The sequence below is a fragment of the Schistocerca nitens genome, unplaced genomic scaffold, assembly GCF_023898315.1.
Source record: "Schistocerca nitens isolate TAMUIC-IGC-003100 unplaced genomic scaffold, iqSchNite1.1 HiC_scaffold_440, whole genome shotgun sequence".
Taxonomy (NCBI): Eukaryota; Metazoa; Arthropoda; class Insecta; order Orthoptera; family Acrididae; genus Schistocerca; species Schistocerca nitens.
The window spans coordinates 101,341-128,739 of NW_026045973.1; the positions used below are offsets into that span (position 1 = coordinate 101,341).

Genomic DNA, 27,399 nt, shown 5'->3' on the forward strand with positions numbered 1-27,399 from the left:
CTGTTTGACTCAATGCCCAGACGTATCAAGGCCGTTATTACGGCCACAGGTGGTTGTTCTGGGTACTGATTTCTCAGGATCTACGCACCGAAATTCCATGAAAATGTAATCACTGTCAGTTCTAGAATAATATATTTGTCCAATGAATACCCGTTTATCGTCTGCATTTCTTCTTGGTGTAGCAATTTTAATGGCTTGTAGTGTAAGTGATTCTTATGGGTTCTACTTCTTTTCTAGGTGCGAGGAGGCGTTACTCGCTGTGGGATCTGAACCCAGCAGCTGATAATGATGATGACGATGATGATGATCTCTGGGGAACGACTTCGATTGTTCAGAGGCAGATATCGCTTATTCTACAGTATTAAATTGTTTGTTATTTTTGAGATGCTCTAGTTTGTAGATGTTCTCAATGCGAATTTCGGTGTTTTGACACGACCACCAGCTACTAGTTCTTTTGCACCTGTGTTTTCGTTTTGGGTTTGTCTGTATTCTTTCAGACACATTCCCCTGCCGACGTCATACACCTCCTCTAGTTCCCATGCTGGATATGCCCTTAATGACAAACATGCCCACTGATGATGAGTTGCTGGAAGTGTATTCCAGTAATGAACACAACAACAGTTTTACTTGTAAGTACTCAGAATTTATTATTATTATCATACAAATACGGATTTTTATTTCTCCTTCCTTAGATACTTATCAACTGCGTCTCTTTCTCCTTCTTGTGTGCAGAGTTAATAGGAGTTCGACGTGTTGTTGAGGGGAAGAGCATTGTCCAAGTTAGGGTGAGAGCTGTCGTGACGTCATGGGGTGAGTCGATACCAGGGTGGTCATACTGAGTCACTTTTCTGAGGTGCAGGAAAGGGGGTCCTGTAAGACACTCAGCTGTATGCTCTGCCTTGATTTATGTTCATAAGATTTTGATCAACTTATTGTGGGGTCCAGTTACATCTCTCTTCAAAAGTATATACTGCTAACAAAAAGCATGTCCTAATGCCCAGAATCATGATAAGAGGAATTTAAATTGATTTCCATGGTTGCTTCGCACTAGTGATAGAAATTAACCAAAAAGTACAGGGCATACAGATACACAACAAACACCAGATGTCCACTGACGTTCTAATTTCTCGTTTATGGCCGAATGTAGGAAAGCCATAAGAAGAAGACAAACATTAACACGCTGTGTGGCACATCGACAAAGAAGTCGAGCGTAAATTAGGTGGTCCCCTCTTCTTGTCCATATTAGCCGAGAAACATCCAAAAAGTGTAGACCTGCTGCTAATCTCTGAATACGATAAGCAACACAACGTTTCGATAAAATGCATGTCCCACCTACGTTCCTCTGAAATGAAAACCAAAAAGGTGCAAGATATTTTTGCTGTAGATGTCTCAAGTCGTTTACCAAGAGCATGTATCTTGAAAGACACCTGATTGACTGTTAGAGCCAGGAAACAATAGGTGTGGAAATGCTTATCAAGGATAAACGGTTCTCGAAGTTTAAGAATGCCTCTCACCAACACTTCTGTCCGTTCGTCGTTTACGTCGATTTAGAGCGCCTCCTAGCTCCTGTGGTACAGTGTGAACGTGGTGCCTCTGCCTCCCATATCACTGTCACAAAATGATGCATACGATATGTGGCTAGCCATCAAGTTCTGTGCACTAAAATTAAAATCTTATGTCAAGGGAATAGTGCGAGATGGCTGCTCACTGAGCTTGAAAGTCTTGTACGGGATGTTTATAACATTTATAGTGAAAACGTCCTCATGACCAACGTGAAGGAGAATGATGCACTGTACAAGCAGGCAGCTGATCGTTATACCTGGGGACTGTGACTGGACAGAGGTGAGGAAGCTCCCTGTAGGGTCTGTTGCCACGTAACGGGGAAGTCCCAGAGTGCAGCTGACAACCCATGTAACTTTAAGTACCAACTGCCACAGCACACAGCCATCTTTTCCACAATTTCAGTGAGCATGATGCCCACTTTCTAGTTCAGCACTTTGACGAGTCTGGGTAGTAGGATGATAAGATCAGTGTCATTGCTGACACCGTTGACAAATACATGCCGCTTCAAAGAGGATCACACCACTTCCTGGATTCACAACGCTTCATGCTCACGTCTCTTTATAAATTTGCTGAACCAACGCGTCCTGGAGATATTCTTAGCAAAGGGAGCCACTTATCTCGATGATGTAGAGTTTCAAGAGTTTCAACTTGTGACGGAGAAGGGGTCTTTCCATACGAATATCTGGATTCTCTAGTAAACTAAGAGGCATTTCCATAATGAATGGAAAGAACGGGCACTTAGTGAATGAACAGCAGGACTTCGGCATCTCTGATTTATCAGAACACGTAAAATGATGAACACGAATGTACATCTGACCGGCAACATCGAGAAGTTCTGTAGCATATGGCTGAGATTTCGTGGGATGCCATGTTAAGAAAGACACAAGCCAGCAGCGAATTCTTGACCAACGTTGAGATGCATGTCTTCCTGGAACATGCGGTCCACGAGTGACTTTGCCAATGTGTGCTCAGGTATGCCAAGGCAAATAACTTGCAAATAATCTAGGGGGAGTACAGGTTGTCTGACGATTTCAGTTTCATTCTTTACCTGGATGTAAACTGTCTCTAAAGGCAAACCATGCAACAAAGTCTCCCTTTTCAAGGGCTCTCATGGATGTCCAAAGGGGAACTCACCAGCCTGAGGAAAGAGATCAAATATGTGGCTGCTGATGCTGTTGAGGGATATGTCCTAGAGGTAGAGCTGGACTATCCCACAAGTCTGCATGACAGACACGGTGATTTGCACAGCCTGAACGACTTTCACGTTCAGGGACTTCAACAGGTGCCTCCTCTAGGGGATTGGCGCTGCACCACAAATGCTTATCAGGAGACCTTTCGATTGAGGTTATATACTGAGGTATATACTGCAATTCCAGCTGGAAGCAGGGGTGTCCTATCACGATCACAAGTGGTTCATCGGGGGGCATAGGTGTGGAAATCTGCTGCATCCAGACTATTTACTGATGTGTCTGGGTGGGTTTATTTGTTAGTAAAAAGGTAAAAAGGTGTTCTACTTGACTGGGTGTGTGTGGAATAGTTTGATGAGCTGTTTGTCACAGTTCTGAGTGCATGTTTGAGATTATGAATGTTTCATTGGACACTGCGTGCGTCCATATGTGTGTGTGTGTGTGTGTGTGTGTGTGTGTGTGTGAGAGAGAGAGAGAGAGAGAGAGAGAGAGTATATATTTCGTGTGGAACATGTACAATATGCATCCGTGTAAAGAAAGTATTTTATATGTTCATGGTGCGTGTGTGTGTGGGGGGGGGGGGGGGGACGTGCGTCATGTCCTCGCTGTGACAGCATGCAGTTAGCGGTCAGCGGGCAGCTAACATCCCGTTTGCAGTCTGAGCCGCTTCGCGCTTCCGACATCCCGGCTGTGGGCGTCACAACAACACAGGGCGAGGGAGGCCAGCGAGCGACACGGGCCGAGTCCACACAGTAGGGGGCCCGGCGTACGGACCGACCCAAAAGCACTGTAGTGGTGACACGTTACTGCAGGCGACTCTTACCGGTAAGTCGATAAGCAGTATAGAAAACGAAAAATAAAATTCAGAATTTCCCTCGTTGTGCAGGAGCAGTGTATTGGAAGGTGGTGCACACTTTTGAATCTGCACCTTCCAAAACGTTGAATCCGTCGTCCTTGCGATGGCGCCACTGCGCTTTCTGCCATCTAGACCTAATCTATGCCAGCCGGTGTGGCCGAGCGGTTCTGAACGCTTCAGTCTGGAACCGCGCGACTGCTACGGTCGCAGGTTCGAATCCTGCCTCTGGCATGGATGTGTGTGATGTCCTTACGTTAGTTAGGTGTAAGTAGTTCTAAGTTCTAGGGGACTGATGACCTGATAAGTTAAGTCCCATAGTGCTCAGAGCCATTTGAACTATTCTGACCATACATACATACATATTTGTACACAGTATTATGTGAGAGCCCAGTTACCAGGGGCACAGTGTCAAAATCGTAAGCTGCGTCGTTACCTGGGCCACAGCACGCTTTGCCGTACTACTCTGCAGGGCTGTAGTGAAGAACCACAAGAGGAATTATCTCGAATACGAATACCTCAAGACTGCTGCAGCTGTCTGAAGACTTAAGTTTCATTCAGAAAGCAAAGTGTGTCTTTAAATCGAAACTATCTGTACAACATTGGTTTCACGGAATAACTTTTCGCAATTACACTTTTCCTAAGCAGGTGCAGTGTATGATCAACGAAACGTAGCTGCACCGCAAATGTAATAAAGAAGTCGTCCTTTAAACATTCTCGCAAGCTGTGAGGTACTAACTCTACAAAATATTGGACACGTATCAGGTAAATTGCCTTTGCTGCAGTGAAATGCATGGATGATGGTAACGAAAACAAGATGTAATGACAGGACATGATACGATGTCGGCAGAAACCATTCTTAAATGCGGAACCCGCAACTATCAATCGTTGAAATTACCATCCAGCAAACATCCGTAATATTTATAGGAAAAAGATTTAATGTACCCAGAACCTTTTCAGTTCACTAAAACAGGTATCGCCTAATTCTCTTCTCAAAGGATCCAAAATGAGGCTCACATGATAGTTTATGGACTGGCACGTTGCTACATACGCCACAAAAAGTTACACAAAGGCACAGATCATACTGCGTCCTTTTGCTTTCCATGTATACTACTGTCAGAATCCAAACAGTCATAATGCACAGTGGCCATTCTATGTGTTAACGTTGGGTTGTTTGGGAAGGAGACCAGACAGCGAGGTCATCGGTCTCATCGGATTAGGGAAGGATGGGGAAGGAAGTCGGCCGTGCCCTAAATCAGAATGGCCGGACACAGGATTGAACCGTCGTCCTCCCGAATGCGAGTCCAGTGTATGTGTTCACATAGCACGTGTATGTTAAGGTAAGAAGAGTTTGAGCAGTTGTAACGAACTGTATAAATTATGTGGTATGTATACAGGTTCATTACGAGATTTGAAGTTGACGAACCTCCATGTTGAGAGAAGTAATTTTATAGGCCTTCCATATGGAGTAGAGATTCTTAGGAAGAGAAGATGCTGATGGAGACTTGAAATGCCACACTGAGACTCTAGACCACTCTCCACTAAATATGAAGCTAACATCCTTCAGCTTCTAAAGCAGGACTGTATACAAAGTTATCTGAATCTGTTAAAGAAGTAGCTAGCAAATACGAGAAAAAAAGATGCAGACGATTTTCTTCGACCTCTAACCATTCCGAGCTTAGCCTCCCTGTATCATAGCCCCAAAAGGCTCACAGAAGTAGAGGTTGGTTCAGAATTCTTCCAGATGGTTAGTATTAGAACTGGAGAGCCAAAGATAGCTACAGTGTGAAGCAGGTAAACTGGGAAAGACTCTCCAAGAACTGACCAGGTGGTGTGTGTCATTTTCTCACCCCCCTGTACGTATAATACAGTTTATAAGAGGAGGAAAAAACTCCACTTACCATACGTTCGAATGCGAGGGGAACCAACAGCTGTGGGGCGTGCGTCGCACCGAGTGAGAGCAGCTGCGCAAAGTCCCGCCAGTAGCTGGAGAGTCGTTCCCGGAAAACAGCCGCCTGGGCCTGCAGTTCTGCACAAGACGGGAGACGACGGACTGGTGAACAAGCAAGTGGATCAGATTTCTGTAGGAAGCACAGCTTTCACTTTCTGCCCCCACAAAGTGTATGCAGGTAGCATTTACCTTTTGAAACTAGATCAATACACAATGTCAGTAATCGTATGAGTTACAGCACGGACATCTTGACCGGACGTTACAAAGCTCATATTCCAGCGACAAATTTAAAGAGCACATCAAGCAAAGAGAGAGTAGTACCATCACCTAACGTAGATCCAGTAATAAAAATAACCTAAGGGTAGAAGTATCAAAATACCTGAAGAAGTGGAAATATACAACTACTTAAAAAATCACACACACGACTTGCCCAGCAATAAGACAGATTTAAGAAATAAGGGATCTCGAGATAAATTCCAGTAAGTTTTATGTGCTAATAATAGAAAGTAACACAAATGAGGATGTATAGTTTGGCTATTTGACTTTGACTTACTGACAAGCATAGGACGTAACGATTTGCACAGAATCGTGTCTATGCTGGTTTTATAATGTGAGTAGTCTTTACATCGTTTCCCGTGAGTTGTATGATATGTATGGAAATGAGGAAGAATTATGTCCACTCATCAACGTTTTTATATTTAGAATGTATTTATTTTAACATAACTAATATATTTTAGTAATTCAGTAAAAAATTGAATAAGGTGTTTTGCAAGTGTAGCAGAAAAAGCCATTCTCGGCCTAAACTTTCTAAGGACCATGGAAATGTATGACTACATTTGTACTGGTACAGTACCTTACATATTAACGGTACATTTTATAATTACATGATGATACACATAATGTTCTGTAATTTGTGACAAGTATCCCATCACATGTTTTTATCTCACTTTTTGTACTCCTTTTTCTTTTTATTTGTCCAGTGGATCAATTCATGTACGAAAGTTGTTGTGAATGCGATTTATACCTTTGTGATGTTAATGTGGTACAAAGAATACACATATAAAATTATATATATATATATATATATATATATATATATATATATATATATATATATATATATATATGATTATTACTGCCATGTTTTTATGAGCACCCAAGCTACTGTACGCCTTTGACGATGGATACCATATGTACTATTACGCACTATCACAATAAAGAAATGTTAAGATACTCTGATGTAAAACCTTTATTGTGGGATGTATAATCACTGCTAAGGGCGAAGAAGAAACGACTTGTGAATATGTTCCCCACCAACCGCCTCAGTTGTCGTATAAACAACATGAACAGTGATTTGAGGAGATTCATGTTAGCGATGTTAACATCAGTAACAATAAATTTACCTTATGCCATTGCTATGATCCTTGAGCTCATCTGATGTTGATGTACTCTCAGAGTTAGGAGACTCAACATACAGAGACAACAGTGAGATATACACACGTCAGAAGATTCGTAAATTTTGACACCTCCAGTGGCCCGATGCAAGTGATGTGCTGTTTTTAGCATTTTTTGTAATATAACTGCCTCATGTATGGGAGGATAGTGGCGTTCTATACATGCTATCTGCACTTCACTTTTCGGTTATTGCTGTATACCTGTATAAGGGACTTAGGATCGAAAATGTAGTCGTGAAAACAAATAATATTACAGTTAACGGCAGATACGACGTCTTTAAGAAAAATACTGCATTATTTTTATGCCTGTGCCAGATTTTTGACATTTCGTTCTTATGCGAGCCTATTTTTAGTACAAAAAAGACATTGCTACAGATGGAGAATGATGTGTGTACACGATGTTTGTTCTGTTCCTAATGCTATTGGGATTACTCAGTGGCAAATCGCAAAAGAGAAAGTCCAAGGAACGTGCATCTTTATGTGTCTGTAAAAAACGTACCGACACATTACACTGGCATCTGGCTGTGGGGCAACGACTGCAGAATGTATAGCCATGGGTTGGGGTGGAGACAACAGAGTGCTGGGAAGTTCACCAGCCATCAGACCGGTGTAACCTGAGTTGAGATCTGTGGCTACCACTGACACCACACCACAAGCAGCATAGTGTAGGGCGTTCTGTGGTGTTCAGCGGAAAAATGAAAGAGAACATGAAGAGTAGAGGATGTTCACGGCGAAACAAAGTCAACTAACATCAACTGTCAGTTTTGTAACAACGAAATCAAACAATCATTGATAAAATTATTTAATAGGATAGATAAAAGAATCGACTCACGAAGCAGCGGCAGAACACACATAGAAACTGTTGTGATTGGCAAGCTTTCGGAGCCAGTGGCTCCTTCTGCAGGTAAAAGGGTTGAAAGGGAAGGAAGAAGGGTTAAGGAAAAGGACTGGACAGGTCTAGGAAAAGGGGGAAAAGGGGTAGATTTTGGGAAAGTCACCCAGAACCGCGGGTCAGAGTAGACTTACCGTACAAGATGAGAAGGAAAGTTGGGGACCGCATCCAGGGAGCTTAAAGGTGGAAGATAGGGTAATATACAAGACAGAGATTACTGCTAAAACATTGATCTCGAGTTAACAAGCGTGTGTCCTCCTATAATAGCCCTGTAACTGGCGAAAATAGTTCCCGTGGTCTGGGGGTAGCGTCGTTGATTCATAATCAAAACGTTTTCGGTCCCGGGTTCGATCCCCACCACTGCCTAAATTTTGATAAATAATCAGCATTGGCGGCCGAAGACTTCCGGCATAAGAAGTCAGCCTCATTCTGCCAGCGGCCTTGTCTGAGAGGGCGGAGGAGCGGATAGAGGTTCAGGGCACTCTCTTGTCCTAGGGGTGGGAAATTGCCCCTAAAGGCGGAAGAATCAGCAGTGATCAACGACATGAGGATGCAGAAGGCAATGGAAACCACTGCATTAAAGACACGTAACGTGTATCCACAGGACATGTGGCCTGTAATTGAAGAAGTGTCATGATGATCTCTCCATTGGCAAAAGATTCTGTAATAGTCCCCCATTCGGGTCTCCGGGAGGGGTCTGCCAAGGGGGAGGTTAACATGAGAAAAAGATTGAATAATCAACGAAAGGATAACACGAGTCTGGGCGTGGAATGTCAGAAGCTTGAACGTGGTAGGGAAACTAGAAAATCTAAAAAGGGAAATGCAAAGGCTCAATCTAGATATAGTAGGGGTCAGTGAAGTGGAAGGAAGACAAGGATTTCTGGTCAGATGAGTATCGGATAATATCAACAGCAGCAGACAATGATATAACAGGTGTAGGATTCGTTATGAATAGGAAGGTAGGGCAGAGGGTGTGTTACTGTGAACAGTTCAGTGACCGGGTTGTTCTAATCAGAATCGACAGCAGACCAACACTGACAACGATAGTTCAGGTATACATGCCGACGTCGCAAGTTGAAGATGAACAGATAGAGTAAGTGTATGAGGATATTGAAAGGGTAATGCAGTATGTAAAGGGGGACGAAAATCTAATAGTTATGGGCGGCTGGAATGCAGTTGTAGGGGAAGGAGTAGAAGAAAAGGTTACAGGAGAATATGGGCTTGGGACAAGGAATGAAAGAGGAGAAAGACTAATTGAGTTCTGTAACAAGTTTCAGCTAGTAATAGCGAATACCCTGTACAAGAATCACAAGAGGAGGAGGTATTCTTGGAAAATGCTGGGAGATACGGGAAGATTTCAATTAGATTACATCATGGTCAGACAGAGATTCCGAAATCAGATACTGGATTGTAAGGCGTACCCAGGAGCAGATATAGACTCAGATCGCAATATAGTAGTGATGAAGAGTAGGCTGAAGTTCAAGACATTAGTCAGGAAGAATCAATACGCAAAGAAGTGGGATACGGAAGTACTAAGGAATGACGAGATACGTTTGAAGTTCTCTAACGCTATAGATACAGCAATAAGGAATAGTGCAATAGGCAGTACAGTTGAAGAAGAATGGACATCTCTAAAAAGGGCCATCACAGAAGTTGGGAAGGAAAACATAGGTACAAAGAAGGTAGCTGCGAAGGATACATAGGTAACAGAAGAAATACTTCAGTTGTTTGATGAAAGGAGGAATTAAAAAACATGTTCCGGGAAAATCAGGAATACAGAAGTACCAGTCGCTGAGGAATGAAATAAATAGGAAGTGAAGGGAAGCTAAGAAGAAATGGCTGCAAGAAAAATGTGAAGACATCGAAAAAGATATGATTGTCGGAAGGACAGACTCAGCATACAGAAAAGTCAAAACAATCTTTGGTGACATTAAAAGCAACGGTGGTAACATTAAGAGTGCAACGGGAATTCCAGTGTTAAATGCAGAGGAGAGAGCAGATAGGTGGAAAGAATACATTGAAAGCCTCTATGAGGGTGAAGATTTGTCTGATGTGATAGAAGAAGAAACAGGAGTCGATTTAGAAGAGATAGGGGACCCAGTATTAGAATCGGATTTTAAAAGAGCTTTGGAGGACTTACGGTCAAATAAGGCAGAAGGGATAGATAACAATCCATCAGAATTTCTAAAATCATTGGGGGAAGTGGCAACAAAACGACTATTCATGTTGGTGTGTAGAATATATGAGTCTGGCGACATACCATCTGACTTTCGGAAAAGCATCATCCACACAATTCCGAAGACGGCAAGAGCTGACAAGTGCGAGAATTATCGCACAATCAGCTTAACAGCTCATGCATCGAAGCTGCTTACAAGAATAATATACAGAAGAATGGAAAAGAAAATTGACACTGCGCTAGGTGACGATCAGTTTGGATTTAGGAAAAGTAAAGGGACGAGAGAGGCAATTCTGACGTTACGGCTAATAATGGAAGCATGGCTAAAGAAAAATCAAGACACTTTCATAGGATTTGTCTACCTGGAAAAAGCGTTCGGGAATATAAAATGGTGCAAGCTGTTCGAGATTCTGAAAAAAGTAGGGGTAAGCTATAGGGAGAGACGGGTCATATACAATATGTACAACACCCAAGAGGGAATAATAAGAGTGGACGATCAGGAACGAAGTGCTCGTATTAAGAAGGGTGTAAGACAAGGCTGTAGCCTTTCGCCCCTACTCTTCAATCTGTACATCGAGGAAGCAATGATGGAAATAAAAAAAAGGTTCAGGAGTGGAATTAAAATACAAGGTGAAAGGATGTCAATGATACGATTCGCTGATGACATTGCTATCCTGAGTGAAAGTGAAGAAGAATTAAATGATCTGCTGAACGGAATGAACAGTCTAATGAGTACACAGTATGGTTGAGAGTAAATCGGAGAAAGACGAAGGTAATGAGAAGTAGTAGAAATGAGAACAGCGAGAAACTTAACATCAGGATTGATGGTTACGAAGTCAATGAAGTTAAGGAATTCTGCTACCTAGGCAGTAAAATAACCAATGACGGACGGAGCAAGGAGCCCATCAAAAGCAGACTCGCTATGGGAAAAAAGGCATTTCTGGCCAAGAGAAGTCTACTAATATCAAATACCGGCCTTAATTTGAGGAAGAAATTTCTGAGGATGTACGTCTGGAGTACAGCATTGTATGGTAGTGAAACATGGACTGTGGGAAAACCGGAACAGAAGAGAATCGAAGCATTTGAGATGTGATGCTATAGACGAATGTTGAAAATTAGGTGGACTGATAAGGTAAGGAATGAGGAAGTTCTACGCAGAATCGGAGAGGAAAGGAATATGTGGAAAACACTGATAAGGAGAAGGGACAGGATGATAGGACATCTGCTAAGACATGAGGGAATGTCTTCCATGGTACTAGAGGGAGCTGTAGAGGGCAAAAACTGTAGAGGAAGACAGAGATTGGAATACGTCAAGCAAATAATTGAGGATGTAGGTTGCAAGTGCTACTTTGAGATGAAGAGGTTAGCACAGGAAAGGAATTCGTGAACACTGTTTAGCCTTCTACATAGGCATGACTACCATCACATTATCAATTAGGATGAATGGCCATAGGCTGAGGGTATATACTGGTAACTCACAATATCCTGTTGCAGAGCATGCTCTACAACATGACATTCGTGACACCAGCGCCTGTTTCACCACCTGGATTCCTCCCCCAGACACCAGTTTCTCAGGACTCTGTAGGTGAGAACTAACTCTACAACGTGTCCTTGGTTCTCGCCACCCAGCTTTTTATCACTGTAACTACTCTTTGCTTCACTCCATTACAGTTTCATGCATCTTTCATTGTCATTCCCATCTATTTTTCACCGCCCCATTCCACCTCTGTTATGTACAATGTGCTTACCTTTTCACTCTTAATAACTTGTGATCAATGTTTTAGCAGTAATCTCTGTCGTGCATATCACCTTCTCTTCCACCTTTAAGCTCTTAGGTTTTCAAATCTCGTCCGATGCAGTCCTCAACAATTAGTCTTCCCTTCTCATCTCGTACAGTAAGTCTCCCCTGACCTACAGTTCTGGGTGACTTTCCCAAAATCTACCCCTTTTCCTAGACCTCTCCAGTCCTTTTCCTTTACCCTTCTTCCTTCCCTTTCAACCCTTCTACCTGAAGAAGGAGCCACTGGCCCGAAAGCTTACCAATCACAGCAGTCTTTTGTGTGTGTGCCTTGCTGCTGCTGGGTGAGTAGATTTTTTTATCTATCCAATCAAATGTAGGTTTTAGTTTGAGGACGAGTAACTGAGAGTGTAAGTTTTGAGCACAGTATTCTATGAAAGTGAAACATGGACAGTGGGAAAACCGGGACGGAAGAGAATCGAAGCGTTTGAGATGTGGTGCTAGAGAAGAATGTCGAAAATTAGATGGACTGATAAAAGAAAAAATGATGAGGTTCTCAGCAGAACTGGTGAAGAATGGAACATACCAAACGCTTTGGTAGGAAGATGGGACTGTATTTTGTTCTTCGTCATGCAACCTTATTGTTTCCTCTTGGTTCTTGTACGTATCACCCGTCTTTCTTTGCAACTTACTCCCATTTTTGTCAATATTTCGAACATCTTGCAGAAGTTTACATTTCCGGATGCTTTTTCCAGGTCTATAGGGTCTATGAATGTGGCCATTTTATTTTCCAAGTTTTGTTTCTCTCATCAGTCACAATATCAGACGTACCGCCCTCTCATGCTATTAGCCTTCTGACAGTCAAAATGATCGTCATCTATCATATTCTCTATTATCTTTTCCATTCCTCTGTATATATTATTCCTGTCGACAAATTCCGTACATGAGGTATTATGCTAGTTGTGCGATAGGCCTGCAAGTTTCTGCTCTTATCTTCATGGTTGTGTCTAATGGTATACCACCATTCTCGTATATTCTAGACGCCAACTTCAATAATTCTTGGTTGACACTTTCGCCAATGATTTGCTGATCAATTGCTGTGTTTTTTTCTGTTTCCCAAGGTTTCTTTTCCGTTAGCTCCTTATATCTATCTTTGTTTGTCCAATTTCTACGATGCCCTTTTCATAGGTGTCCATTTCTGTTCAAATGAACTGCCTGTGTGGTATTCATCAACGTAGTATCTACAGCCCAAGGGAAATTCAAATGAAGTTCGTGTTTGCTTTGCACTTTAGTGTGCCACTCCTTTCCGCATTTTGTTCTTCCAGACCATTCTCTTAAACTTCAATCCACTCTTCATCGCAATTCAACTGACATCTGAGCTTATGTCTGGCCATAGGTGTGCCACACAATCGAAGAGCAGGATTTAGAAAACGATAGATTTCGACTTCTAGACATAGATAATCGGACAATTCTTCCCATTAATACTGAAGTATGAGTATTAACAAGAGCGTCACCAGGACGTAACCTCAGATGGAACTTTCCTGTGCCTTGATCCTTTTCGAAGCATACCTCCCGTGGGGAAGCGAGAGTTTTCTATAGCTACCGACGGTTGAGAGTTAAAACAAAGAACGACAGAGGGAGAGAGAAAGGGACTCCCCTCTCTTCCACTCCGCTCCAAGGCCAAACGTCGTGTGCAATCATGACTGTTTGTACTGAAGCAATAACGTTACGTAATTGCAGTACGTAAAGTTTTGATATTTTTATCATTATGTAATTTGTTAAAAGAAAGGCGAACAAACATGTAAAAGTAATGCATCCACAGTTTGAAATAGTTACACTGTTTTACATCTAAGTCAACTTAAAGATGCAGAGCTACAATTTTTGTAGTATGTGTATTCTGATATAAAGCATAACATGCTACAGTTGCAAAATTGTACATCAGCAGTTGGTTTTATCACTGGGATGTGTATCAACAGTTGTGCACGTCCCATCAAGAGAAACGTGTGTTCTTATGTGTCTCCATTGTTGTTGTTGTTGTTATTAGCAGAAGTAGTATAATTATCACTACCGTGTGCTGCCCGTGTACTTCGCATGTCGTAATGTTGACACATTGAGATGTCAGGTTATATATAAGAGAGTGCACGAATGCCTTAATTTTATCAGGTGGAATAAACGCATAAAGAAGTAAATAAATGTACACAATGTGCCAAATTCCGCTACTTTTTATAACGCACTTTACACTATTTCTAAGGATACGGGCTCTGTCGTTTCTTGCGACTCTTAGTGTCTGTTCTGCTGGGGTTGGCATCGTGTAGTGGATCCCCGTACGCTCTGTAGCGTATGGCATTAAAGGTCTAAAAATTTCGGAAAAGTTACAGTACCTTCCTGCATTGTCACTTTTATCGCAACGACAATGAACGGGAGTGTTACAACGTCACGTGTCAGAGATCTGTGCTGAAGTTTAGTGAGCGAGCAGTCTAGATCGCATCACATCGCATAGTGATTTTTTAATCCGGACCTGTGCGCTACCTTCATGCTGAGTATCCTGGGGACGCTCCCAAGACAGCAGCCGTGTTCACAGACCGCGTGGACACGCTCCTGGCTGGACTGCCGAACACTCAGCCGTCCTGCCGCATCCCGACATGCCCGCTAAGCCATCCGGTCTCAGCCTCACAGGAAATGTCTGGCTCCAGCGTGTGGACAGCGGCGGTCTCAACGTCCCTGCGGTCTGGCGGCTCTACGGGACCTGTTGAGTGACGTCAGCTGAACACGACACAACTGGAGAGACTCGTGGACTCTCTTTGTCGGCCAACTCAGGCCCTTGTCGAGGATAAAGGTGGTGTGCTCTACTGATGTGTCAGCATGATCTCTCCATATCTGACATCGAATGAAATCGGTCCTCAACCTTCATGTTTATTACTTGTAACCTTCCACATAAACATAACTCGAACTTGTGCTGTAAGGAGAAAAACGTACACTTGCGAGATCTCAACCATAGATACCAAACACCCGCCCTCTCTTAAAATAAATGGCCATACGTATGATAATACTCATTTTAGACGTCTTCAATGCAGAGTTTTTAAAGTTCTGTAGGTGCAGGTTGCCTGCCACTGGCTCCGCCCCACCGCAGCTGCCTGATGCACGAGTGCAGAGTACTGTGCAGCGGGGTGGCGTCCAGAGCTCTCAGACCCGCTTCATGTCGCAAGTGTGGGAAGACGTGTGTGGAGCCGGTCACGTCTGCCCCATGTGCTTCGAAACTTTGTTCTTCAAGTAGAACACATGTTATTTAACGTGAAAAACGGGTAAGCAATATGAGCAGATAGTATGTCAATGCCATGTGCATATATGGTCAACACTGTTTAGCAATATTTTAGGACATATTGTGCAGCAGTTTTTTATAAAACACACGCACACACACACACACACACACACACACACACACACACAGATCTCTGTTACGGACAGAGGCAAGGTAAAATCTGACAATATTACCTCTTCAAAGCAAGCTTCCTAAAGAGTCAGTTCGTGATTTTACGTCTCCGTCGCATTGTGCCAATGAAGTTGTTTGACGAAAATGATCGTGGTGAAAGGGTATCGTCATCATTGTCACCACCATCCTCTCATAAAGAATAGTCTAACGTCAATCAACTATTCTTCTCTCCATTTAACGGGTCTTCTCTATGACTGCCGCAACTAAATCGCAAGGTACAAATAGTAGCACAAAGAACCGCTCATAGAGTTTCTTTTGCCTCGTGTAAGAGTTAGTCGAATAGCCACATATAACGACGCTTATCGGTCACAACTGTCGCGAGCTTTGACGTTTAAACGTGGCAATTTGACCGTCACTGTATACTGCTCCTGGAGGTGCCACACTACCGCTTGTCGGTTGACCGGCACTATAAACGCGAACCTCTTACTCACCGTACCGCACAGTAGTTCGAGCTCCGACAATGGGCGACCGCAGCGGAGCGTGCCAGAAACAAGTGGTACACGAGCGTTGAAAAGCTATGTGTTCAGAAGGTCTTAACTGCGTACAGTCATAATCGTGGCGCAAATCTCCGCGCGACATAGACAGCTGGGGCTCACACCTTGCAAGTGTGCGTCTCGTATATGAGACCTGGTTGGTGATCTTCTCTTGTTAGATGAAATCGGTTGTGATTAGATAACTGTTTCTTTTCTCCAGTGTGATTATTATTTAGTTCTTATGTTTTTATTTCTGTGCACTTTAATTAGGACAGAATTTTCAAATGTGGTGCAACTCCATCACCATGTGTTGATTAACTTCGACGAGAGTTTTTATAGAAAACCTAAATGAGCACATTGCGCTTTATTTAACAATAACGAACTTCCAAATAATATACTCACCAGGTTTGTCCCTCCACTCAAACTCAACTGGACGCCACCGCTCACAATGCACTCTGCTGGCCACGGTTCTTGTGATTTGTCGAACAGCATGCACTGACTGGGACAGGATATTATGCCTCAGATCATCCGTTTGCAGCGTTGTCATGTTCCATACCATGTTGTTCAACCTTTCAAAATAAAATGGAGTCAGCTTATGTGACAGATGATATTATGAAACTTGACTCTATTTTGTAGAATAGAATAGTGAAAACTAAACTCAACTTGCCCTTCTCCAGCTTTTACGTTTGCCATTGATAGAGGTTGCCAACCCATTAGAGACGAATCGAGGTGTCAGACAGGAATTGTTGCGTACATCACGGCTGGTATGCGAGTCTGCTAACATATTCTGGCGAACTGATCACTTCTGATGAAATACAAGAATTCACATACAAACATGCAGCCAGAACTATGATTGGAGAAGCACAGCAAACTGCCTTCAAAGGCATGGAGTGGGCGCTCCCCCACAACATGGCTCACCGTCTGCTCCTTGGTGCCATAATCACGAGCAGCACTTCCACTATAATACCACGTTTTCAAGACGTTGCCATGTCTCTCTTGTGCCGTTTGGATGAGGTTGAATCTTGGTCTTTCGTGACAAGAAAGACCATACTGCGCTACCTTACTCATTTGGAATGAATACTTATTGCACTCTGTCTTAGGAATTAGTACCTTGGCATCCTTGATTGTGAGATTTGCAGGGACAAAATTTGACAGAACATGCAACCCCTAAGTGGGAGCTGTTGTAGCAATGTCATTAATAGTCAACATGGCTCCTTATGTCTTAACTGTATGAGTGCCATTCTCCCATACTTTAGCACAATATGCGGCAGCTCAATAACCAAGAGAAATTGCAGCGTTGTTTTGTTTGTCTACATTTCCTCCACAGTTTTTTGCAGGAATGTAGTGCAGTTGATTTAGAATAGAACCAAACGACTGTCACAGGTCCGCGCAGTGCTGCATAAATGACAGTGACAGGAAGAGGGAGACACCAAGGTAATTAAGGAAGTAGCTGCAGGAAATTTTGGTCCTATCCAGGGGCACATATGACTGCCTGTGTGCCTCTGTATCATGGAGGTAGAACTCTGTGGGCTCAGTTCCGCTTGTGTTTTGCTGGAGTCTCTATTTTTAAAAGTACTCCCTTTGTTTGGTGTCAACTCGGAGGCTCGTCGACACAGTCAGTAAGTAGCCAGTTCCACTCGATGAATGTGGTCACTAGGCGACCACTACGAACAACAATAAAAAACTACCTGAGACCTTGGAGTGCGAAGAAATTGCCTAAGGGGACACGTGAAACGGAACCTGGATCAGTGGAGTGGGCTTGTGTTCACCGGCGAGCACAGGTTTCGAATGTCGACTGGGGATCGTCGTGCAAGGCTGTGTAGGTGACCAGGCACCGGTGCAGGTCTCCATCCATGGGTGCTGCTGCGGGGCGGGACTGTCGTATTTTGGCCTGCTATTACGGTAATATCCCGTGTGAGGTTGCTAGTCCCCCATCGGGCGCCTCCCCGGGTGGCGGATTGGGGAATGCTCTCCAGATATGGGGGGTACTGGGGAAATAAAATACCCTGGGTGGACCAAAACTAGCACGGGTAGGGAAGACTTGTTAAGCCATGGTGAAGGCAAATCCCTAGGGGTAGAGTACCCCAAAATCAAGACTCCTGGTCCTCCAGGTTGGGGGTTGTGCAGAGGGCTACCAACCCACTCATGTAAAACAATGGCCGGTCAGGACACTCAAGGTATGCCTCGGAAACAGGACAGAATTTACTGGAACAGAAACTGGCAAAGTTACAAGGATTTCTCTTTTGGTTCGTGGAATGTCAGAAGTCTATACCGCCCAGGAAGCGCACAAATACTAATAAACGAACTAGGAAAATACAAGGTACAACTGGTAGCGCTCCAAGAAATAAGATGGCAGGGAACGGTATCAATGAAAATAGGAGACGGGACAATAATGTATGGAGACTGCGGTCAGCGCCATGAATTTGGAACGGGCTTTTACATTCATAAAACAGCAATTGACACAATAAAGGAATTCAAATCAATTAATAACCGAATATCACACATTACAATTCAGGCTCAGTGGTTTGATATTACATTTATATATGTTCATGCACCCACAGAAGATAAGGAAGATGATGTGAAAGAAGAATTTTATAGTCAACTGGAACAGACATATAATTCAATAAGTAGACATAACGTAACAATAGTGTTAGGAGACTTTAATGCCAAAGTAGGAAAAGAAGAAATATACAAACCAACCATTGGGAATTACAGCTTACATGATGAAAGTTAAGAGAATGGTGTGCGACTCATAAACTTTGCAATGGCAAATGGTCTCACATTAAGCAGCACAAAATTCCAACACAAACGCATTCATTTAGGGACATGCATATCACCAGATGGAAAAGTAGTGAACCAGATTGACCATGTCGCCATCCAAAGACGATTTCAAAACAGTATTAAAGACGTTAGAACTTTTAGGGGAGCAGATTGTGAGACAGATCATATGTTAATCATAGCTCAAATGAAAATAAAGCTAAAAAAGAAACAAAGTACAAATAGGGTTGAAATTAAAAGGTACGATGTAGAAAATCTGGCAGAAGAAAAAATAAAAGAAAACTTTAGGAAAGAAATAGAAATTAACCTATCGGAATCTAGACTGACACATAGTGACCAGCAAGACGTGGAAAGTAGATGGAGACACCTCAGAAACAGTATTCAAGATGTAGCTTCCAAAACTATAGGTAAAAGAAAACGAACTAACAAAATCTGGTTTAATATAAAGTGCCAAGAAAGAGTACTGGAGAGGCAAAATGCGAGGAAGGCATGGTTACAAGACATGGACAATATTACACTAAAGGAGAGATACTATAAAATCCGCAAGTAAACACAACGAACTCTAAGACAAGACAAGAGAAAACACTACAACAACATGGTAAGAGAAGCGGAGGATGATTTCAAGCATCACAGAGCAAGGCAGATGTACCAGAATATAAAAAAGTCCTTGGGAAAATTCACTAAAAGGGAACAGTTTATAAAGGACCATAATGGGAAAATACTTACAAACAAGAATGACATACAAGAAACATGGAAGACATACTTTACACAGCTGCTCAACTGCAATGATCCACAATATTACTTTACATTTGAAGAACCAGATACAGTTGATATACAAGTCATCACACCATCAGTAAATGAAATAAGACAAACAATAAAGAAATTAAAGAACAACAAGGCCTGTGGGGAAGACCAGGTATATGCTGAGCTTTTAAAAAATGGACCACAATTGGAAATAGAACTACATTCCTTAATTGAAACAATTTGGGAGACAGAAAACATACCGGCCGATTGGAAAACTGCAATTATATGCCCCATCTTTAAGAAGAATGATCCCCTTGTCTGTGATAACTACAGAGGAATTGCCCTACTCGATGTCACGTATAAAATTTTGTCGATGTGTATACTACACAGACTGATTCCCATAACCGAAGAACTGATTGGGGACTACCAATGTGGTTTCCGCACTAACAGATCCACTTTGGATCACTTATTCACATTGAGACAAATAAATGAGAAGGCATGGGAATTTAATGTAGATATCCATATTCTATTTATAGACTTCAAGAAGGCCTATGATAGCATACACCGACAGACACTCTTAAACACCATGAAAGAATTTGAAATACCATTAAAATTAATCAAATTAGTTAAAATGTGTTTGGAAGAAACCATATGCAAAGTTAAGACACCTGCAGGAGAGACTGAAAATTTTAAGGTGTACACTGGACTGAGACAAGGGGATGCCATCTCACCTATTCTATTTAATATTATCTTAGAGAAGATTGATAGAGAATTCACCAAAACTAATCCACAAGGTATCCAACTGCAGGGACAGAACATTACTAGACTTGCTTATGCAGATGATGTAGCCTTAATAAGCACTTCAAAAGCTGAATTAATCAGGATGATGCAAAATTATTACAAAATAGCTGAGAAAGCTGGACTTCATGTGAATGAAGAAAAGACAGAATATCTAGTCATAAGTAAAAAACTCCAAAAGAATACACCACTGACCGTAAATGGTCTCACTTTCAAGGCAGTTGACCACTTCAAGTACTTAGGGAGTCTTTTTAGCAGAGACAATAGAGCAGAAATAGAAATAGACGCCCGTCTAGCAGCAGCTAATAGAACTTTTTACAGCTGTATCAAAATTTTAAGGATGAGATCACTTAGTACTGAATTCAAAATCCGTTTTTATCAGTCAACTATTGTACCAGTAGCATTATATGGATGTGAAGCTATTACATTCAGGAAAAGAGATAAAGAAAAACTGTTGATATTTGAAAGAAAAATACTAAGAAAAATATTTGGACCAATCTTCGATGAAAATGTCATGGAGTGGAGGATAAGGAAAAAATGAAGAACTACGGGAGCTGTACAAACATAGTACCATTGTGGAAATGTTAAAGAAGAGAAGACTGAACTGGGCTGGTCATGTAGCAAGGATGCCGGAGAACAGACTACCCAAAATAGCATCCACTAAGAAATTAGAAGGAAAGAGAAGAAGAGGAAGACCTCGAATTAGGTGGATGGAGAATATCCGGGAAGATACAGCTAGGATGGGCATCAACTCTGATTGGACAACAATTTCCCTGGATAGAAATAATTGGAAGAGGCTCGTAGAGCAGGTGTATGGTCGATAAGGCCTTAGCCACGTGTAAAGAAGAAAGAAGATTATGGTAATATCAACAGTAGCAGGAAACAGTATAACGGGAGTAGGATTCTTTAGGAGGGTAGAGCAGAGAGTGTGTTACAGTGAACAGTTCAGTGATACAGTTACGCTTATCACAATCGACAGCAAACCAACACCGACTACGATAGTTCAGATACTACATGCCGACGTCGGAAGCTTAAGATGAAGAGACAGAAAAAGTATATGAAGGTATTGAAAGGGTAATACAGGACGTAAACGGAGATGAAACTCCATTACTCGTGGGAAACTGGAATGCAGTTGTAGGGGGAAACGTGGAAGAAATGGTTACTGGAGAATATGGGGTTGGGATAGGGAATGAGAGAGAAGAAAGACTAACTCAGTCCTGATTTAATTTCGGCTAGTAATAGCGAATACTCGTAATCGCAAGAGGAGGATGTATAATTGGAAATGGCTGGGTGATATGGGGAACTACAGTTAGATTACGTCATGGTCCGACAGAGCTTCCGAAAGGATATAGTGGATTTAAGGCATACGCAGGAGCAGATATAGACTCATATCACAATGTAGTAATGATAAACAGTACGTTGCAGTTTAAGAGATAAGTCAGAAAGAATCTATACGCAAATATGTCGGTTACAGAAGTACTAAGCAATGACGAGATACTCTTGAAGATCTGCAAGGCTATGGATACAGCAACAAGGAATATTCCAGTAGGCAGTCCACTTGAAGAGGAATGGATATCTCTGAAAATGACAATAACAAAAGTTGGAAAGAAAAACATAGGTAAAAAGAAAGTAACTGCGAAGAAACCATTTCAATTAAAATATTATTACCCATGATGAATGAGGGAAGTTCAAAAATGTTCAGGGAAATTCAGGAATACAGCAACTTTAACGGAAAGAAGAATGAGTGAAATTAGACTAGTTGCTGGCCTCAGTGCTGAATACAGAAACCAGCGACAAGTGTTCCCCAGCAGAAGCTCGACAACACACGCACTCGTGACTCTGCGCTCTTAAGCAGCCGTCAGACGACATCACAGCCCGACTGTGGCAGGGATCCGGACAAACAGTTCAGCTTGTAGAGTTTATAGAAGTTTCAAACTGCTGCCTGAGCCTTTATAGCCTCTGAAGATATCTCCAGCATTTGGAGACGAAACGTTAGAGACCTTGCATTTTTTTTTTTTTTTGAGTCATCAGTCTTCTGATTCTTTTGATGTGGTCCACCACGAATTCCTCTCCTATGCCAACCTCTTCATCTCAGTGCAGCACTTGCGACCTACGTCCTCAATTATTTGCTGGATGTATTCTCCAATTTCGTTAAGCAGGCTGTTCGATAATTGTCGCACGTGTCAGCTCTTGCAGTCTTAGAAATTGTGTGGATGATATTTTTCCGAAAACTAGATGATATGTCGGCGGACTCATACATTTTACACACCAACGTGAATAGTCGCTTTGTCGCCAGTTCCCCCCAATGATTTTAGACATCCTGATGGAAAATTATCTATCCCTTGTGCCTTATTTGATATTAAGTCCTCCAAAGCTCTTTTAAATTCTGATTCTATTACTGGACTCCTATCTCTTCTAAATCGACTCTTCTTTCTTCTTCTATCACATCAGACAAATCTTCCCTCCTCATGGAGGCCTTCCATGTACGCTTTCCATATATCCACTTCCTCCTCCTTTTTTGACGGTGAAATTCCCACTGCACTCTTCATGTTACCACCCTACGCTAACAATTTCACTCAAGGTTGCTTTGACATTCTTATGCGCCGACTCAGTCCTTCCAACAATCATTTCTTTTTCGATTTCTTCGCATTTTTCAGGCAGCCATTTCGTCTTAGCTTTCCTACCCATCCTGTCTATTTCATCCCTCAGGACTTGCATTTCTGCCCGGATGGTCGTGGTATACCAACCTTACTGTCGTCCGCCATATGGTCTGACAACCTCGAGTGATGGTGTGGGGTGTAATTTTTTTTCACAGCAGGACTTCTTTGGATTTAATCTGTGGTACCCTTACAGCACAGCAGTTCGTCTATGCTGTTCTACACCCCGTTTTGCTGCCTTCAAGGTAAGCCATTCTTGGCTAACTTTTTTTGCAAAGTAATGCCCTCTCGCATATGGGGAGAGTTTTTACTGTTTGTTTTTAGACTTGCCAAACCCTACCTTGGCCAGCAAGGTTGCCAGACTTCTTCGCAATTGGGAATAATTGGAGCGATATAGGCAGGGACGTCCTACCAGCTCGGGATTTTGACGATCTACCGCAGCATTTGGACAAAATATGGCATGATGTTCCTCAGGGACACATCCAACAACTCTGTCAATCAATGTCTAGATGAAAAATTGCTTACATAAGGACGCATTATTGACTTACTTAACTTGTTAAGCTTCCCTCTTGAATAAGTCATCCACTTGTTTGTCTCCTCATGTACAGTACAACTACTACTTTCTGTACCTTTCCGATATTTCCTTCACGGAGTGTTCCTTTTTTTGTCTGAGTGTAAATTCCATATGTGACATCGTTTTATTAAGAGCAACTATAGTAAGCAGTAATAGAACGTCTAAGTGGGCTAATATCTGATGGACATGAAGCATTCTACACTCCTGGAAATTGAAATAAGAACACCGTGAATTCATTGTCCCAGGAAGGGGAAACTTTATTGACACATTCCTGGGGTCAGATACATCACATGATCACACTGACAGAACCACAGGCACATAGACACAGGCAACAGAGCATGCACAATGTCGGCACTAGTACAGTGTATATCCACCTTTCGCAGCAATGCAGGCTGCTATTCTCCCATGGAGACGATCGTAGAGATGCTGGATGTAGTCCTGTGGAACGGCTTGCCATGCCATTTCCACCTGGCGCCGCAGTTGGACCAGCGTTCGTGCTGGACGTCCAGACCGCGTGAGACGACGCTTCATCCAGTCCCAAACATGCTCAATGGGGGACAGATCCGGAGATCTTGCTGGCCAGGGTAGTTGACTTACACGTTCTAGAGCACGTTGGGTGGCACGGGATACATGCGGACGTGCATTGTCCTGTTGGAACAGCAAGTTGCCTTGCCGGTCTAGGAATGGTAGAACGATGGGTTCGATGACGGTTTGGATGTACCGTGCACTATTCAGTGTCCCCTCGACGATCACCAGTGGTGTACGGCCAGTGTAGGAGATCGCTCCCCACACCATGATGCCGGGTGTTGGCCCTGTGTGCCTCGGTCGTATGCAGTCCTGATTGTGGCGCTCACCTGCACGGCGCCAAACACGCATACGATCATCATTGGCACCAAGGCAGAAGCGACTCTCATCGCTGAAGACGACACGTCTCCATTCGTCCCTCCATTCACGCCTGTCGCGACACCACTGGAGGCGGGCTGCACGATGTTGGGGCGTGAGCGGAAGACGGCCTAACGGTGTGCGGGACCGTAGCCCAGCTTCATGGAGACGGTTGCGAATGGTCCTCGCCGATACCCCAGGAGCAACAGTGTCCCTAATTTGCTGGGAAGTGGCGGTGCGGTCCCCTACGGCACTGCGTAGGATCCTACGGTCTTGGCGTGCATCCGTGCGTCGCTGCGGTCCGGTCCCAGGTCGACGGGCACGTGCACCTTCCGCCGACCACTGGCGACAACATCGATGTACTGTGGAGACCTCACGCCCCACGTGTTGAGCAATTCGGCGGTACGTCCACCCGGCCTCCCGCATGCCCACTATACGCCCTCGCTATAAAAGTCCGTCAACTGCACATACGGTTCACGTCCACGCAGTCGCGGCATGCTACCAGTGTTAAAGACTGCGATGGAGCACCGTATGCCACGGCGAACTGGCTGACACTGACGGCGGCGGTGCACAAATGCTGCGCAGCTAGCGCCATTCGACGGCCAACAACGCGGTTCCTGGTGTGTCCGCTGTGCCGTGCATGTGATCATTGCTTGTACAGCCCTCTCGCAGTGTCCGGAGCAAGTATGGTGGGTCTGACACACCGGTGTCAATGTGTTCTTTTTTCCATTTCCAGGAGTGTATTTTTTTTATAATGAACTGAACCTTTTATACGTCTTTTTTTGCTACAGAGGTCTGTAGAAGACTGTCCAGGTATTTGGCAGTCACGCTTGTCGAGCAGTCCATAGCGCTAACAACTGGTCTTAATGGAATGACGGGTTTATGAATTTTTGGTATACCACACAATCTTGATGGGACCAGTTCTGATTTAGTAAGACACTTCTAGTTGGTGAGAAAAATCAAAGAGGCTTTTACTAGCTGATGCGTTACCCTAAGTACTGATCTTTGGAGATTGCTTTTAATCTCACTGTACCTTCGTGGTTGTAATACAACGCAAGTTTTTCTGCAGTAGGTTCATTATTTCATGAGCATTGTAGCGTTGCCCTTATCTGCTGGAAGCTCTAGAATACATCAGAATTGAAATCTCGGATGGGTCTCTTTCCACAATTTAGTTTTGTGCCTCCACGTTTAGGAGACGAAGTCTTAGGCACAGAAATATGCGATGGACAGTGGCCGATTACCTATTAAGCAAAATTCACCAGTAGGTTGTATTTAAATTAGTTATCAGTACGAATACAGGTGTTAGTGTTTGTAGGAATTACGAAAGAAACGAGGAGTGTAGAAATGGGGTGGCCAAGACATTGGCTCACGGGCCATGCCCAGGCACAAGTGCATTTGGCTCATTATATACATCTCCCCAATTAACATTTATTAAATTTTCTCTGAAGTGCTCAATAAACACTGGGTTGAGCAACCTTACAGTTTTATTTCATGGTTTCTGAACTGTACACCTTGCTGTGTTTTCTAATTTAATCAATTGTACATCATGGGCTGATAATCCATTTATCAATGGAAAAGCATGTGTTAGTTTTAGACCCTCTTGCTGTACAAATACATAATCCATTAAAGCGCTACTGTCTTGAGCTAAATGTGTAGGGAAATTGATAGCTGATTCTATATGTAATTAATAACACTTACACTTTTCCCATCTGAACTGGTTAGAAAGTTTATACAGAAATCATCACAGATTAATAACTTCCTATTTTGTCTGATAGACAGCGTAATAGGTAGTCAAACTTTTTTATGACTAGCTCCCAATCTGCTAAGGCTGTAGTTTATATGCATAAACTTCAAAGTGCTGATCAATGCAGAATTTGCTTACTTCTCCAGTTTTGTATTTATATCCTTGTTTTTGTAAACGGCAACCACTCCTTTATCCATGCTATATCTGGAAGTGTAAGAGGCTAAATTATTCTAATTTATACTGACACTATCCATCACCACAGTTACACGGTGTTCAGACAAAGTATATCAATCTCATTGTTATTTGTGAGGTCATCTACACATACTAACAGATCATCTACTTTATTTTTTATTCCCCTGATATTCTGATGAAGTAAGTTGATACTACCCTTAGCTCATCCCTATTTACTGTACATGGACCTTCTGTTATTCTATTTTTCTTGAGTGTTATCTGTTTGGACTTTGACTTTAACATAAGAAACCTGTCTACCTGGTGCCATTAACCACAGGGGTCACCCTCGTGTGACTGAGGCTCCCCCTTACAGTGTCTGCTAATAGAGAAGCTGACTCATCTTTCCCCTTCCTATTCAGGTGCAGGCCATGCGTAGTGTGTCCTCAGCTACCAGTAGTGTCAACAGGAACGTCGCGTGTGTGAGGTTTTGGCGGTATCTGGAACATCCCGTTCCTCCACTACTTCAGATAGCATGCTAGAGTGTTAACACGCCTTACAGCAGTGTTTACGCAGGACCGAACATGGCGCTGAAAGACCTCCACAGACACCACATTCGTGTGGCCAGTTCATGTTCCTATTTCATCCACGTCTCTCGCAATAGTACACCTTGGATTCATACCGCAGGCTGTTTCCTGCTGCCCCAACTTTAATTACCTGATCTCCCTAGCATTTGTTTTCACAAAACTTGTGACCTGGTACGCTGCACCTAATTCCTCCTGAAGCTCCTGGCCTTGACTGTTAACTAGAAGCAATATTCTTCTTTTCCTATTCTGATTTGATCCGTACATGTCTTTTTTCTTGAAGCTAATATTGTGCTTCAAAATACATTCAACTACATCTGGATGAGACCCTTCCTCCACTACTTTTGATAGCAAGCCAAACTGGTTTACTAACTGAATTTCGAAGTTTTTTCAGCAGTTTCCATTTTTTATTCTACCTTTCCCGTCCCTGTTTCTTCCCTTAGCCTACATAATTCCAAGTCCTCATTCTCTAATTCAGCCTTAAGGGCACAAATTTTTGCCTCATGTTCAGCAACTTTTCTGTCCTTTCTACATAACGTACGTTGCCATGGAGGAGCGTCTTTACCTACCCAGATTCCTCGCCGCTACATTCGCCCCAATAAACCATAACCTACACAGTCTTCACACCCCCGCCTTCAGATTTCTACAGCAAACATCACATTAGCTAGACATGTTTTGACAGAAAAATTTACA

At 42.9% G+C, this 27,399-nt stretch overlaps 1 protein-coding gene across 1 annotated transcript in view; it reads right to left on the minus strand.

Moving 5' to 3' along the window:
• Window positions 1-27,399, minus strand: part of LOC126232129 (uncharacterized) — a 121,462-nt gene that overhangs the window by 38,925 nt on the left and 55,138 nt on the right. Inside the window, exons 7-8 of the mRNA XM_049942437.1 lie at window positions 16,180-16,346; window positions 5,505-5,632 (exon numbers count right to left, since the gene is read on the minus strand). Of these exons, the coding sequence (XP_049798394.1) occupies window positions 5,505-5,632; window positions 16,180-16,346 (295 nt within the window). The remainder of the gene's footprint in view (window positions 1-5,504; window positions 5,633-16,179; window positions 16,347-27,399) is intronic.